The sequence below is a fragment of the Excalfactoria chinensis genome, chromosome 2 (assembly GCF_039878825.1).
Source record: "Excalfactoria chinensis isolate bCotChi1 chromosome 2, bCotChi1.hap2, whole genome shotgun sequence".
In the NCBI taxonomy this organism is placed as follows: domain Eukaryota; kingdom Metazoa; phylum Chordata; class Aves; order Galliformes; family Phasianidae; genus Excalfactoria; species Excalfactoria chinensis.
Window position 1 is genome coordinate 19,206,295 of NC_092826.1, and position 13,951 is coordinate 19,220,245.

At 41.0% G+C, this 13,951-nt stretch overlaps 1 protein-coding gene across 2 annotated transcripts; it reads left to right on the plus strand.

Annotated features, from left to right (window-relative positions):
• Position 1: 1 nt before the first annotated feature.
• Positions 2–13,833, plus strand: SLC25A32 (solute carrier family 25 member 32). 2 transcript variants are annotated; one of them, XM_072327281.1, is made up of 8 exons: positions 2–234; positions 2,901–3,051; positions 4,140–4,225; positions 5,303–5,463; positions 9,575–9,688; positions 9,769–9,914; positions 10,957–11,094; positions 11,256–13,833. In XM_072327281.1, exons 1-7 carry the CDS (start codon positions 60–62, stop codon positions 11,090–11,092), a joined length of 969 nt encoding a protein of 322 aa, XP_072183382.1. In that variant the 5' UTR covers positions 2–59; the 3' UTR covers positions 11,093–11,094; positions 11,256–13,833. The 2 variants fall into 2 exon arrangements, with proteins under 2 accessions (XP_072183382.1, XP_072183381.1); XM_072327280.1 differs by having other exon boundaries at positions 10,957–13,833.
• The last annotated feature ends 118 nt before the right edge of the window (positions 13,834–13,951 follow it).

The window sequence follows — 13,951 nt, forward strand, 5'->3', positions numbered from 1 at the left end:
GCCGGGCCCGGCTCGATCTCGCGAGACGCGGAGCGGCGCCGAGCTCGCCGTGGCCGGGGATGAGCGCGGCGCCGGGTGCCCGTGGCCATGCGTGCGCCGTTGGGCCGCCGGCGTCGCCCGTGCGCTCCGTGCTGCGGCACGTGCAGCTGGAGAACCTGGCGGCCGGGCTGAGCGGCGGCGTCGTGTCCACGCTGGTGCTGCACCCGCTGGACCTGGTGAAGATCCGCTTCGCAGGTGAGGCCGGAGCCGGGCTCCGTTATTCGGGGGGGGGGCCGTGAGGTACTTTGTTCCTACAGACTGAGCTTGCAGCCGGATCGGAGCTGCCCGGCCTTCTCGCTGTTACGGCCGCAGGTGCAGCAGGACGGCCTTGGTGGTGGTTCGCCCTCGGGCACGGAGCGCAGATGACGTTGTAGTCGCGGTGGGTCCCTTCTAACCTAAAGTACTCCATGCTTATTGTAATGCTATAACGGGGCGGAAAGTACCATGATAATAGCAAGGTAATAAAGTCTTTGCCTGCAGCAAATAAGAATGAGCCCAAATGCAGTGGCCACAGAAATGAAGGAAGAGAATTGCTTACCTTCGAAAGGTCTCAGGTAGGCAGGGATGTCCAGCAAGAGATGCCCTCGCTTCCATTGCCAACCCTTAAGCGAGGTCTGGGAAGGGGAGGATCCTAGCTTCATCCCTTCTGTACACCCAGGTGCATTGCATGCACCTGAGCTCCCATGGGTTGACCCTGCCTTTGACCTCATTGCAGCCTCTCAATACCTGAAGGGAACTTACTCCCAGGAGGGGAGTAAACTCTTCGAAAGGGCTGATAATAGCAGGACTAGGGGAAATGGATCCAAGTTGAAGGAGGGAAGATTTAGGTTGGATGTTAGGGGGAAGTTCTTTACTAGGAGAGTGGTTAGGTCCTGGAACAGGCTGCCCAGGGAGGTTGTGGATGCCCCGTCCTTGGAGGTGTTCAAGACCAGGTTGGACAGGGCTCTGGGCAACCTGATCTAGTAAAGGCGTATGTTTGGTGGCCCTGCTAGGCAGGGGGGTTGGAACTACATGATCCTTGAGGTCCCTTCCAACCCGGGTCATTCTGTGATTCTGTGATTCTGTGATTCTGCCTGCCCACCAGGTGCTCACTGTTCCAGGCCGTGACTTAGCATTTCTGCTATACTTGTATATGATGGCTTGGGTTTTTTCCAGATGTCTGCCTGTTTGGTCGGACTCATGAGGACTATGAGATCTTAAGTTTGTGCCTTAATAGAATAGCTCCTGCATTGGTTGTTGATGGTTGGCAAAGTAATTGATTGACGGGCAGATTTGCAAGCATGTCTCTGATTTTCTACCTCGTTTAATGTGCTTATAAGCCTGATTAAATAGCAGCGTGGTTAAAATAAGAAATAAAGATGCAAAAGTCTTTCAGAAAGGTCCAGCGCTACTCACTCAGTATGGGAAAAGAAGCTTTTACGCAGGTGACTTTGAAAATAATGCCTCCTGTTTATTTCCATGGAAATGGCAACTGATACAAAGAGCACAATAATAGTATTTGATAGAGGAAATTCTCGGCCACAGAAGATTATGTTTCTCCAACATAATCACCACGACTAGCTGTGCATTTTCACCAATGATGAACTTGCATGCTGCGCCTATAAGCATCTGCACCAGCGCAGGCAATCCACTGTCACTGCTGAACAGCACCACCCACCACCTCGCTGTGCTCACATCCACTGCTTGGTTTCCATCACCATTCAGAAAGCATCGATGAATGTCAGCAGGTGCAATTTTTTTCCACCTGGATGAATTCAGTGGCACACCTTCGCTTCATGCACACTTCCGTGTCAGACACGGTTCTGTCAGACTGCCCCTCTGCTGCCATCTGTCACATGGCAACAACATCTAGCAGAATATTGTTGGGAAGGTTCAGCCTCTACTGCTGTATTACCACCATCTGCCTCTGATGTTATGAGTCAGCCTAATCAAACAGGAGGCTTAACTTTTGGAGTCCTCGGTTTGTGTTTTAGTTTTCAGTAATGGTCAAGATACAGAGACCTTGTCACAATATGCTCACAAGAAAAGCGCTTTATGCTTAGTGCTAAAGTCTGTCAAAATATACAGGACTGTACGCAGAATTCAAAGGAGAATGAGTGATGAATGCAGCGCTGAACAGAAAACATCTGAAATGAACAATTAATGTCTTGGTGCGGTACAGAAATGATGCTGACTGTAAAACTTCAATCTCAAGTAAAATTTCAATCTAACTTCCTGCCAATATGAGGAGTAAAAGTGCCTGCAATTTACACTATCATTAGTAATCAATAAAATACCTTGCTGTTGTGACAGCAGCAACTGTACTTCCTGCTGTAAGTTGTGTGAACGTCCGTGTTCTAAACAGAATCTGTCAAGCAAAGGTTTGCGTGATCTTTGTCTTGTTGGCAGTGACATTTAGTGAATATTTGAGCAAGCAGCTTGGTTATTGAGTAGAACTGTGTTTATTGGATGTTTTCCTGCAAAGCGATGCAACGAGAAAAGAACATAAGAATTTATGGTGGAAGTGACCTTTGAGTGCTGGCAGAAACCGACTTTGGAATCAATGACACACGACCTATTGAAATACTTGGGACTCCAGAAGTGCCCGTCAGTGCGGTTAGTTTTCTCAGACTGATGAGAACTTTCCTCCTGCAGAGCTTAGAAGTTCTTCTGGTTTTTGTTCCTTCTTTCACGCTCTTTAAGACTAGAATTACTGAAGCTGTGAAGCCCGGGTTGTGCACAGTTTTAGAATAAAGCTGATGAATGAAGCATTTACGTTGACTCTTGGCGCTGTTTGGAGGCCATGGTGGGAGGAGGCTTTGATGCAGCTGAACCACTTGCTTCCTGCAGTGTTTTTTCAGTGCATTTTCTTTTTCTCATAGTGAGTGATGGATTGGAGCTGAGGCCAAAATACAATGGGATTCTCCACTGTATGACCACTGTCTGGAAGCGTGAAGGACTACGAGGCTTGTACCAAGGGGTAACTCCCAACATGGTGGGAGCAGGAGCTTCCTGGGGACTTTATTTTTTCTTGTAAGTAGGACTGTGTCAGGTCCTGTACCAGGTCATGTTCAGATATAAACTGCACCTTTCTCAGAAGGCATAAAAATGGGCTCGATGGCTTAGAAACATGCAGTTCTCTTAGTATGTCCAGGCCTGTTACCCACCATTATGATTTGCTGTTGCAGAATGTGAGCAGATGGAGTCAGAGACCTGTTACTTTATCAAGTACAGTGCATTCCCCTTGATGCTGTGAAAACACTAAGATCTTGAGAAATGATGCCATCACTTGTGGAGAGACCTTTAAAAGTTCAAATAAACTGTGCTTAAAAGCTCATGGAAAAATAAAGGACCTAAACTGGCACGTTAAGAATCAAAGAACATGATAAAGTTCTTTACTAAAGCTGAACCATCAACTGTTTGGATTTTGTTTTAATAATTTTGACAGGTTTTCCTATTGTTTTTGTTGTTGTGCTTTGCTTATGAAGACCATTCTCGAATATTCAGTCACTAACTGATCTGATTGGCTGCTGGTCACTATTAACTGAAAGGTGTTTGAGAATGATTATTTGACATGCTTCTGCAAAGCTCCCATGTCAGTTGTGTAGGCTCAGCTATTGCTGGACTCCAGTCCTTATGCTTCACTGTGAGCTCCTATTGACAGTTCAGCTCCTTCAGTGCCTAGGGGCAGTTTTCAAACCACAACTGTTGGAAATCAGATCAAGAGATGAAAGCTCAGTGAAATTAGAAAGTAAATAACTACCAGTGTTGGTTTTAATAAAAACAAGACTGTCTAGCCCAGTTTTTTTTTAAGTTAATTCTTGAGACCGAGTGGCTGTTTCAACATTTATCCCACTGATTCTTTCAGTAGTACCTGATCAATTTAAATATGCATTACTATCGATCAAATAGTTAATGAATTCAGTTCCTCAAGCAAACAGTGATAGTTAGCTTAGAAATCCTTTCCAAGGCTATCTATCACCTAATGTTTTTCTTGATAGTGAGTTTTGCTTTGGTGGCTCCTTTTTTTGTTGTTGTTTTTCTTTTGGTTTGGTTTAGTTTGGCTTTGTTTTTTAGTTTGTTTTTACCTTTACCGTAATATATTTTATAACTGTGAACAGTTACAATGCCATCAAAGCTTATAAGAAGGAAGGGAAGCTGGAGAGTCTCACTGCAACCGAACACCTGGTGTCAGCTGCAGAGGCGGGTGAGTTAAATGCAAAGAAGATGAATCTTTTCTTCTGACCTGTCCATATGCTGCTCTTTCTCTTTGTGTGTCGGTGCTGTTTTTCCTCCAGGTGGCAAGTGTAAGTGCTTGAGTTCAAATGCTTATTGTCTATAAATAAATTAATGATGTCTGGAATGAATGGATAGTTAGCTGTGGTCCTTTTTTTGCTGAGAAGTAGCAGTTGTGAAGATTCCTTCTGATCTTGTTTTCATTATACACTAAGCTTGACTTTTTTCCATGCTGAGTACAATGTTGAGTCTCTAAACATAACTATGTAAATTAGCTGTTACTAGATTGTTAACTCATTAAATGTTAAATGCTTAGATCTGGAACAGGGAAGGCTTATGGAAATTATAAGTGGATTTGCCGTAGATCTTTTGAACATCTTTCTGTAAGTTCTAGGTTTTCTTAGAAAATATAGATCCAAAATAAAAGTACAGTTTTGCTCATCATGATTTCTAATACGTTGTTTCCTACATACTTTATTGTGCATGCTTCTGCGCAGGCAACTTAGAAAGCTTTTTATTAGGATGTCGTAGCACTCATTAACTGTAGAAATACACTGTTGAAATGTATAAATAAATGTGAATATAAGTGTAAAGTAGACTTCATAGCTGCAAGAGGTTGCTTGTGTAAACTTATCAATACAGTTAAGTAATTTCTCATGACTGAGTTGTGCATTGAATTTTGAATAACTACATATGTGAAGACTAATTCAAATATAAGAGAGCAGAATGAAAATACTGAGGTTTCCTATCTAGTACAGATTGCACTACTGACTGTGGAACAGCGAAGCAAAAAAGAGCATATGCTGAGAATATAGAAAAAGCTGTGTGCTCTATAGAGGTACTCTCTGCATGAGTAGTTCACACTTGGTTTTGAACTTTGACAGCAGAGAGAGAGAATGCCTCAGTTTTGCCTGTTATGAGTAATATGAGTAGTCTTGTAGGATAAGTAGTTTTGTCATTGTAGAAGCCCATGTTACAATGAACTGAACAAACTGGGACAAGCTTTGGCATGGGCAAAATGATCAGTCTAACTTCCATCTGTTCTCAGGAGCCATGACTCTCTGCATTACAAACCCAATATGGGTAACGAAGACACGACTTGTATTACAGTATGACGCTGGTGTTGATCCATCAAAGCGACAGTATGCAGGAATGTCTGATGCTCTTATAAAGATATACAAGACAGAGGGCATACGTGGCTTGTATAAGGTAATAACATTTAAGGAAAACTCAAGGGTTGACTGGCATCAGTCAGTAGTGCTGTGAAGCTTGCACATATTTGTCTCAAAAAGCCCTGCAAGTCATTTTTGTAATAGCTAATTTTTATGCTTAGTCAAAGCAAAGGTTACACAAAAGGGCTTAATCTTATGGAAAGCAATTACAGTGTTGAAAGGTAGGAAATCATTTAAGAATAGAGTGTAAGTTTTATGTCTGAGCCATCTTCTGAAATGAGGGTAAACTACAAGCTGCTTTTTAATTGTTTAGAGTCTTTTCATAACTAGGATTTGGATCAAGAGGGCAGCCATAGTCAGATCTACCGTGCTACCAGTGCTTTCCTTCATTTCATCCCTCATCTCTGTCCTTCTAACATCTTGTGCGATGTAACATACGACTAAAGTACTTGCTAATGTTTTGTCTGCAATGGACAGTTTCACAACTGCTCATTTGCCCCCTAGTTATTTAGGTCTGTAATCTGTCATCTCAAGATCCATAAAATTTGCAGACTTCTAAATATGTTCTGCATATGTGTGGGTTTTTTGTTCCCTTTAATTTAGGGAAACAGATGGCAACTGGATTTGGACTTTTTGCCTCTTTCTTTCTTCAGGCCATTACATCAAGATGCATTCATCAGTCCCTGGAAGGTGTGAAGAAACTATTTCAGTTCAGTCTGGCTCTTCTCTTGCAAGCAGTGCTATAGAACAAGAACACTGTATCTTGTCCTGATTACTGAACATCAAATTCTATTTGCAGTGAAAAATAGAGGTTGAAGTTGTCAGTCACCATGAATTGTAGGAGATATAATGCAGATAAATGTCTTCTTTTTTCTTGTGGCCTTAATTTCAGGAAGAGTTTGTTACAGCAGAGGAGGAAAATGGCACTGCAAACTGGAAATAAAATCTGGAAATAGTTGCTTTCTGGTGCCTTTGAGATTAGCTTTCCAAAGAATGGTGTTGTCCACCAAGCAGTTCTGTATCTTGTTCTCTGTTGTACTGATGCTGATCTGAGCAATCGTTGTTAGTCCTTTGTGGCACAAGCCTAGTAGTATGAAGCTGTACCAGTCTTTCTGGTTGAGATCAGTGCGGTCTGTTAGGTATTGTTTGTTTATTAAACTGTAGTTTATATGAAGTTGTGCTGCTTGAACTTGGCCTGGATTTGGAGAGAGATAGAAGCCTTTCTTTCACTGGTCATCCCAGTAACATCTTCCACACCCTCCATCCGTAGGCTTTGTCCTTTGGCCTCCATCCCTGAGACAGCTGGGGTCAGAGCTGCCCTGCTGCATCCACGCTAGGGGAAAAGAACAAAAATCCACCTTGGGGTTTTGCAATTTGAAGATGTTTGATTAATCTGTTGGAGATCTGAGCTCTGAAAAGTATTTTGCCTCACAAAGTTGAATGTCATGCAGCCATCAGCACGTGTTGCTCTTCTTGGATTTAAGTGTAGTTCACAGAGAAGAACTTTCCATAAAAGATGGTACCATTCTTTGCCTTGAAAGAATCAAGATGGCATAAGGACTTACTGGCATTCTTCCAATATCTTTCTGCACAAGTTGGCAGAGCGGGGCACTCTAGTACTGCTGGTCTTTAGTATCCTGAGAACCCAACTGAAGATGGTGCTACACAGATTGCAAGGGGAATCTGCTGCATTTCCTCTAAGCATATAGCAGAGGCTGCTCTGACATGAGCTCTCACAAGCACTCCAGGCAGTTCTCTGAGTATCTCATCGCTTTGTTCCCTGCTTTTATCAAGAAGCACAGGCTTTGCTCTGTACTTTTGCCTGGTTCTTTTCCTTTTTGGTAATGACATTTCAAATGCAAACTGACTGGATGCTTTTCTCTTGTTCTGGATCTTTCACACGTATAGTTACTTAGAGACACATTTTTTTAACCCATATCATTTACTGTTCAGATTTAAGTGCTTTACCATTTCCATGTCTAATAACATATTGTGCCCATTGATTTAATACTCGAAAATGGAATTCAAGCAGGACTTCTTTGAGCAAAGGTTGATCCTGCCAAGCTCTCATGGAAAAACTCTTTTAAATATATGTTTTGACTATTAAAAGTAATACATATGTTAAGACATATGATTTAAATATATATATATCTTCACCCTACAGCCTTACTGTAGATAAAAAATAAATGGTGAATTTCTATGGAAGAAGAAGGTATTTGCGTGAAATTTCAAGAATTAGAAAATTGAGTAGGATTATCATTCCAAAACTTACTTAGAAATCAGTTCTGCCTTGAAACATTTTTCCTTAGTAACACATTGATTCAAATTTTTCCTTCTTTATGATCAATAGAACCATCTGGCACTTCTTACGTTGCTGAGGCTGATTGGCAGACAGTTGTCTCACTTGTCCTTCCTGCCTGTTTCAATACTGGCCTGCCATTAAAGGTTCTTCGGTGTTTGAAAGTTTTCCCCATCACCACAAGACTTGGAGCGTGCTGGTATTCATTTAGCAAATGGCATCAGTAGATGCTCTAGGACTCTTGGGAGCAAGTTATTCAGATTTGCTGGCTTAAATTTAAGAGTTGAACACTCTAAAGTGTTGTTTAACATTCTTCTCTTGTTAGTGGGGAAAATTTTACCTAATTCCCCTATGACATTCATCATTCTAATGCTTTTCAAGTACAATGCAGTTACTTTCTCTGTCTTGCAATGTTTTTACTGCCTAATAATGAGCATATGGTTATGAAGATTTTCCCTGCTATCACTACAGCATTTCATACTGTTCACGGCTCTGCTGACCCAGACAGTTTTTTCCTTGGTACTTTCAGTAAGTTTGTTCTTTGTCTGTTCCTGTGGTTCCTGACTGTTTCTGACCATTGTTTTCTGCTGTGAGAAGAAATTACTCCTCATCTATCAAATAGAAGCCCTAAAAATAATACCTGAATGACTGTAATGCCTTAGACTGAAGAAATCTGTAGTTTCCAGAGAGCTAATCTCTGAAGTGATAGAGGCTCTGTAATGGTTTTTAAGCCTGCTGTTGTTTTTGATGGGTTTTGTTTTAATTTTCCTTTAAGTTAGGGGGTTTATGACTAATTTATCTTTTTGTCCTCATACACAGCAAACATTCCAGTGGACCAGGATCGCTTCCCTTCTCTTCCTCCAAGTTCTTAGTAATATGCTCATGTGTCTGCAGTCAGCGTTCTGAGCTTCCAGTTTAATCTAATACAGAGTTCTGTGTCTGGACATATCTTTTATACTCCTCTGTCTTTCCTAAATGGCTCATGGAAAATAAGATAAAACTGCTCAACACCAGCATTTTTTGAGAAGTTTTGGTTCTTTCAAGTCCTTTTACCCACATTTTAATCATTCATCCCACTATAAATTTTCCCTTTGCAGCAGTTTTCAGCAAGCTTTTGGCTTGTATAAATCATTTCCAGCCAAGATAATTAATTAATCCAGTCAAGATGAATAATGAATTGCGGTCAGTGGAGTTAAATCCAGTTGGTGGCCGGTCATGAGCGGTGTCCCCCAGGGCTCTTAACCTTAGTGGCCAAGCTCAGTGTATATAGATAGATAGATAGATAGATAGATAGATAGATAGATATAGATGTCAGTGTATATGTATTATCAACACAAGTACATATCTATCTCTAGGACTTGATCACAAGGGTTTTTGTACCTCTGCTCCTGATAGCCTTCCTTACTGAGACACCAACTTCTGTAACTGCCTGATCAGTCGCAAGAGGGAAGTAAACAGCTTACTGACACTCCTGGAAAGGGGGGCAGGAGCTCTGCAGCACATTAGCTATAATGCTGCTTGGTTGTATTCTTAGGTTCCTTGTCCACATTACCAGCTTTTCTTTTTAAGACCTGTGCTTGTGCTCTGTTAGGTGGAGTTCTTAGGCCACTTGTTTTGTCTTGCTCACTCAGTAAGTAACTTACCCTGCATGTCACCTGAGAAAAGCAGTATTTATTACACTTCTGATGTCTGCTTTCAAGAGTATCAACCGAGCGCAGCAACAGTTCTGCAATCTGTTTTTAGTGGAATGGTAGACATTTATTGTGTGCATAAACTGAACTCTGTCATGTTATTTACTTCTTTGGAGTTGCTATTCAACCTTGTTTTATCCTGTTTTATTTTTCTTTAGGGGTTCGTTCCTGGCCTGTTTGGAACTTCACATGGAGCACTTCAGTTCATGGCATATGAGGATCTGAAACTGAGATACAACAAGTACAGAAACAGAGCATCAGATACAAAACTGGTAAAATGGTTAATAATAAGAATACGTTGTGGCATGGGAATGGGTGGGGGTTTAAGCTTGTTTATTTTTGTTGATTTTAGAACACTGCAGAATACATAACGATGGCAGCTGTATCTAAAATATTTGCTGTGACAGCAACGTATCCCTATCAAGTTGTACGGGCTCGTCTTCAAGATCAGCATAATAGATACTCTGGTGTGTTAGATGTGATCCGCAGGACGTGGAGGTAGGCATACAGAATTGTAGGTTTGTGTCTAGAAAAGTGAGCCTTACACAATCCCGTGTTTACTGCCTTCCATGCTGAATGGTTATCTGTATGATGCCATTATGTGGATTATGCTAACAGCTGTTATCTAAAATTGAAGAGATAGGTGATGGTTAGTGCTGGCCTGAAGACTTCTGTTTTTTGTTCTGCCTCTTCTTCATCTTCCCCGACAAATTTTGCTTATAGAGTAGCAAGGTTAAAAAACCAACATTGAGTTGGCTGCTTTGTGGCTTGTAAAGTAGTTAAGTCTCATTAACTCATTATGAAATGAACAAATGCAGCGTAGGGCACCAAGGAGAGCAGTATATTGCATACCCGAGCGTTTTCCAGGATCTCCTTTGACTGCTCGTCATTGTGGATGTACCAGAAGCCCAGTGAAACTGGAAAAAAGTGAGCTGAAATGAGAAGTCTTTGAAACATTCTAACAGCCCTAACAGTGAATGCCGTGCTTCCAACTGGGTGAAGTTGGATTCTGATGTATTGGCCAGTGGATTCAAAATGCTGGACGAGATGCTTTAGTTCTCTAAAAACGAGTGCTGACTTCAGCAGCTGACTTAACCGAGTTGTGTTCTCCCTCAGCTCCCTGGCTGTTACATGACTCAGAACCCTGAAGCCCTTCAGCCCTGTTGGCTTCAGTGAGCTTAAAGCTGCAAATGTTTTTTGGAACTGCAGAAATTTAAAGTTATTTTAACCACTTCTTGTGGTACGAAGAAAGGCAGAATGGCATCCTATTTAAAGAATTCACTTTAAAAAAAGACAAAACAACAACAAAACCACCAGCCAAACCCTAAGCTAAACAACTCATCTATGGAATATTATTGTATGTTCAGAAAAGAAGGTGAGATCTGATAGAATGACCCTTTAAACACCTTAGTAAGAAATTGCTCTGGAATTATTATTCTTACCCTGAAGTGAGAGAGCGAGAGAAAAATGCCAGGCTTTGTTTTATGTCTGATTGTTATTTCAAATATATTAAAGTAAATGTTTTTCTCTGTCTTTAAAGGAAAGAAGGAGTTCATGGATTTTACAAAGGAATTGTCCCCAATGTGATCAGAGTGACTCCTGCGTGCTGCATTACTTTTGTAGTTTACGAACATGTGTCGGGTTTTTTACTTGGTTTTAGAAAAGAAAATAACTAAAGGTGAAAGTTTCTATTCATAAAAAATAGATCCTTTATTTTTTTATATTTATGATGTGGAAGTTAGTTACGATAGCAGCCTATCTTGACACTGTGAATTGATCTGGTATTTTGAGGAAAGAATTCTGAGGTAACGAAACCCTGCCTACATCTCTTCTGCTCAGGCTGCCTGCGTTGCTGAGTTCCTCTCCCTCTGAATCAGCAGCGTCTGCTCCAGACAGATGTCTGCAACTGTGAAGTAGCGTTATGGCTGGGTGAAGGCAGCTGTGCAGCATTTCAGTTCATCCTGTCCTGCCTGGAATAATGGACTAATCTGCTTAATAGGTCTCAAGATAACAATTGGTCAGAGTGTACTACAGAAAACTTCATATAAAAGCAATTCTGGTGTCTGAAGTGTCTGAACTTACTTAAGAAAGTCCTTATGCGCGTCTCATGAAGAAAATATGTATGTAGCTGCTTACAACAGTGTCTTTGGAATCCATTTCTGTTCTGTCAGATTTTAGGTTATGGAGTGCTCCGTGTTCCACTGGTCATCCAACACCAAAAAATGCAGCCTTGGAGGGGTGTGATTTGGAAACTCAGATTGTTTGGTAAAATGGTCGGCTGCCCATTCCTGGTTTTGAGTAATTGCAAATTGAAATGCACTTCTTGTCTCATACCAAGACAGACTTGCAGTGTGGTTTTTGGCTTCTTTTGAACACCAGACCAAAGTCTGCTGTGCACATTGTTGGCAACTTACTTCATTTGATTTCTCACCACCCCGGCCACAGCTCCATTACTGGTACATCGGACTAAATACTGCTTATTTGAAAGAAGGCTTACCTAAAAAAAATAATAATCCAAGTAATTCATTAGCGATGCAGTTTTAAAGCAACCTTAACAAAGACGGATCTTGGAGAAGAAATCCACAGGTTTTCTAAAAGCTTTGTGCACAGGGCTTTCTTGAAAAACTATGACTTCTGATTTAGTCTCAGAAGTGACTAAAACTATTGCTGACACAACAGCAAGCTGAGTTACAGCACATTTCAGCATGTTTGAATAACGATGTTTATTTTTATGCCAGTCATCGCTGACAAAGATAGGTGCTATTTGGTGACTTGGGTTTATTTGTTGTAGTTCTTCATTAAGGAAATAATACACTGAGCATAACGTTTGCCTTCTACTGTTATTATGAAGGAGTATCAGATGTTATCAGCTGAGGAGGAAAGAAGTTAGCAAAGACTTCCAGTGGGTGAGGGGTTTTATATGAAGCAGAGAACACTGTAATCTAGCAAAACATCTCAATAACCACTTAGAGAAGTTCTTGTTTAACAGAAGACTAACCAAGAACAGAAGTAAGGCTATTTATTTTTAACTTCTTTTTTTTTAATTAGGAAGAGTTGGTTTTACTGAAGTTAAATGTGAAGGACTCCATATTTTGAATCTCGATTCAGCAACCTGGTTGCTTGTTTCTGCTGATCCTATTGCCACGCTTTGGGTGTGCCTGACGACTTCTTTTAATAACCTACACCACCTCCTCCCCAGTCCCATCCTCTCTGCTGTTACAGTTGATAATACATTGTTATCTCAGCCGAAAAGCACGTGACTGGCTTCATTTATTATTACTATTATAAAAGCATCTGTTGACATTTAGATGAAAATCAAAAGTTACCAGAAATTTACAGTGCAAATTAACATAGAGTCTTAATAGCTGCTTCTTTCTCTCGCCTGGCTGAGGTTTTTACCTGCTGTTCTCTGTTTTCTAGTGTGCAGGGTCCAAAATATATAGTGAAGATATGAGAAAAGAAAAACAGAAGAGTAATAAAAGTCCTGCAGTTACTTCCCTGGATTGGTTTCTTCCAGACCTAAATGGGAATGAGATCCAGGGTAAATGGAAAGACAGGCCACTGGCACATACACAATTGGCCACTGTCTACTGACTGACATGCAGTAAATTCACACTATCGCTTAACTCATAGTGTCTGTGTTCAGATACCTTGAAAACTCTCTTCCCAACCCATGAAACAGTGGTAGTTGTGCAGAGCAGTTGTGCAACGTGCTGGCCTGCAGCAGCATCACCCATAAGCTTGCAGTGAGGGAAACCTGAATGCTCTCTTACCTGCAGGTCCATTCCTCTAGCATTTAAAAGTGATGAGCTAGCAAGTTAAGAGATGCCTGGGGAAAGTTTTATAACCTGTTCAGAAGAAAAGCAAGGACTTAGTATCAGATAGTTAAAATTAATTTGTCTCTCAGCTTTTATGTTTTTCCGTTTAGTTTCTGGACAAGGTGTATTTCTGCATGTTATACATGCTTTTTGTTTTTTATTATTGCGTTTATGTAAAATTGATTTTGTAATGTAAACATGATTATATTTTCCCTTTAGAATCTGCATTTGTTTATGATTTGATTATATGACTTATTGTATTGGGAAAAGAATCCTTAAAGCACTGCTGTGCTAACTCCCAAGATACACCATGGTCAGTGCTGCCACTCCTCATTCCTTCTTCTCCACTCTGGAAGCTGCAATCAAATATCTGCAACATCATTCTTTCAGCTGAGCAGTCCACCTTAGGAAAGCCAAGGCATTTCAGCCTGTCTTACTTCTGTATCTTCCAAACCACTTCGTGTATCCAGCTTTAACACCAAAGTGATTGTGTGTGTCTGACAGGCTAAATTCAGGAGAAGTATTTGTTGGACAAATTAAACCTGAGTTTTGGAACTGTAAAAGTACTCATTGTTTTGCATAGATGATTAAATAGATGTTTGCAATGAAATCTGGTCTCTCAAGTGGAGGAGGGAAGGAAGGCTTGGACAGTCTGCTTGTACTTAGTTATTCAGAACATACTTCACACTTACCGATTGTCATCAAGGTGCCATAAAA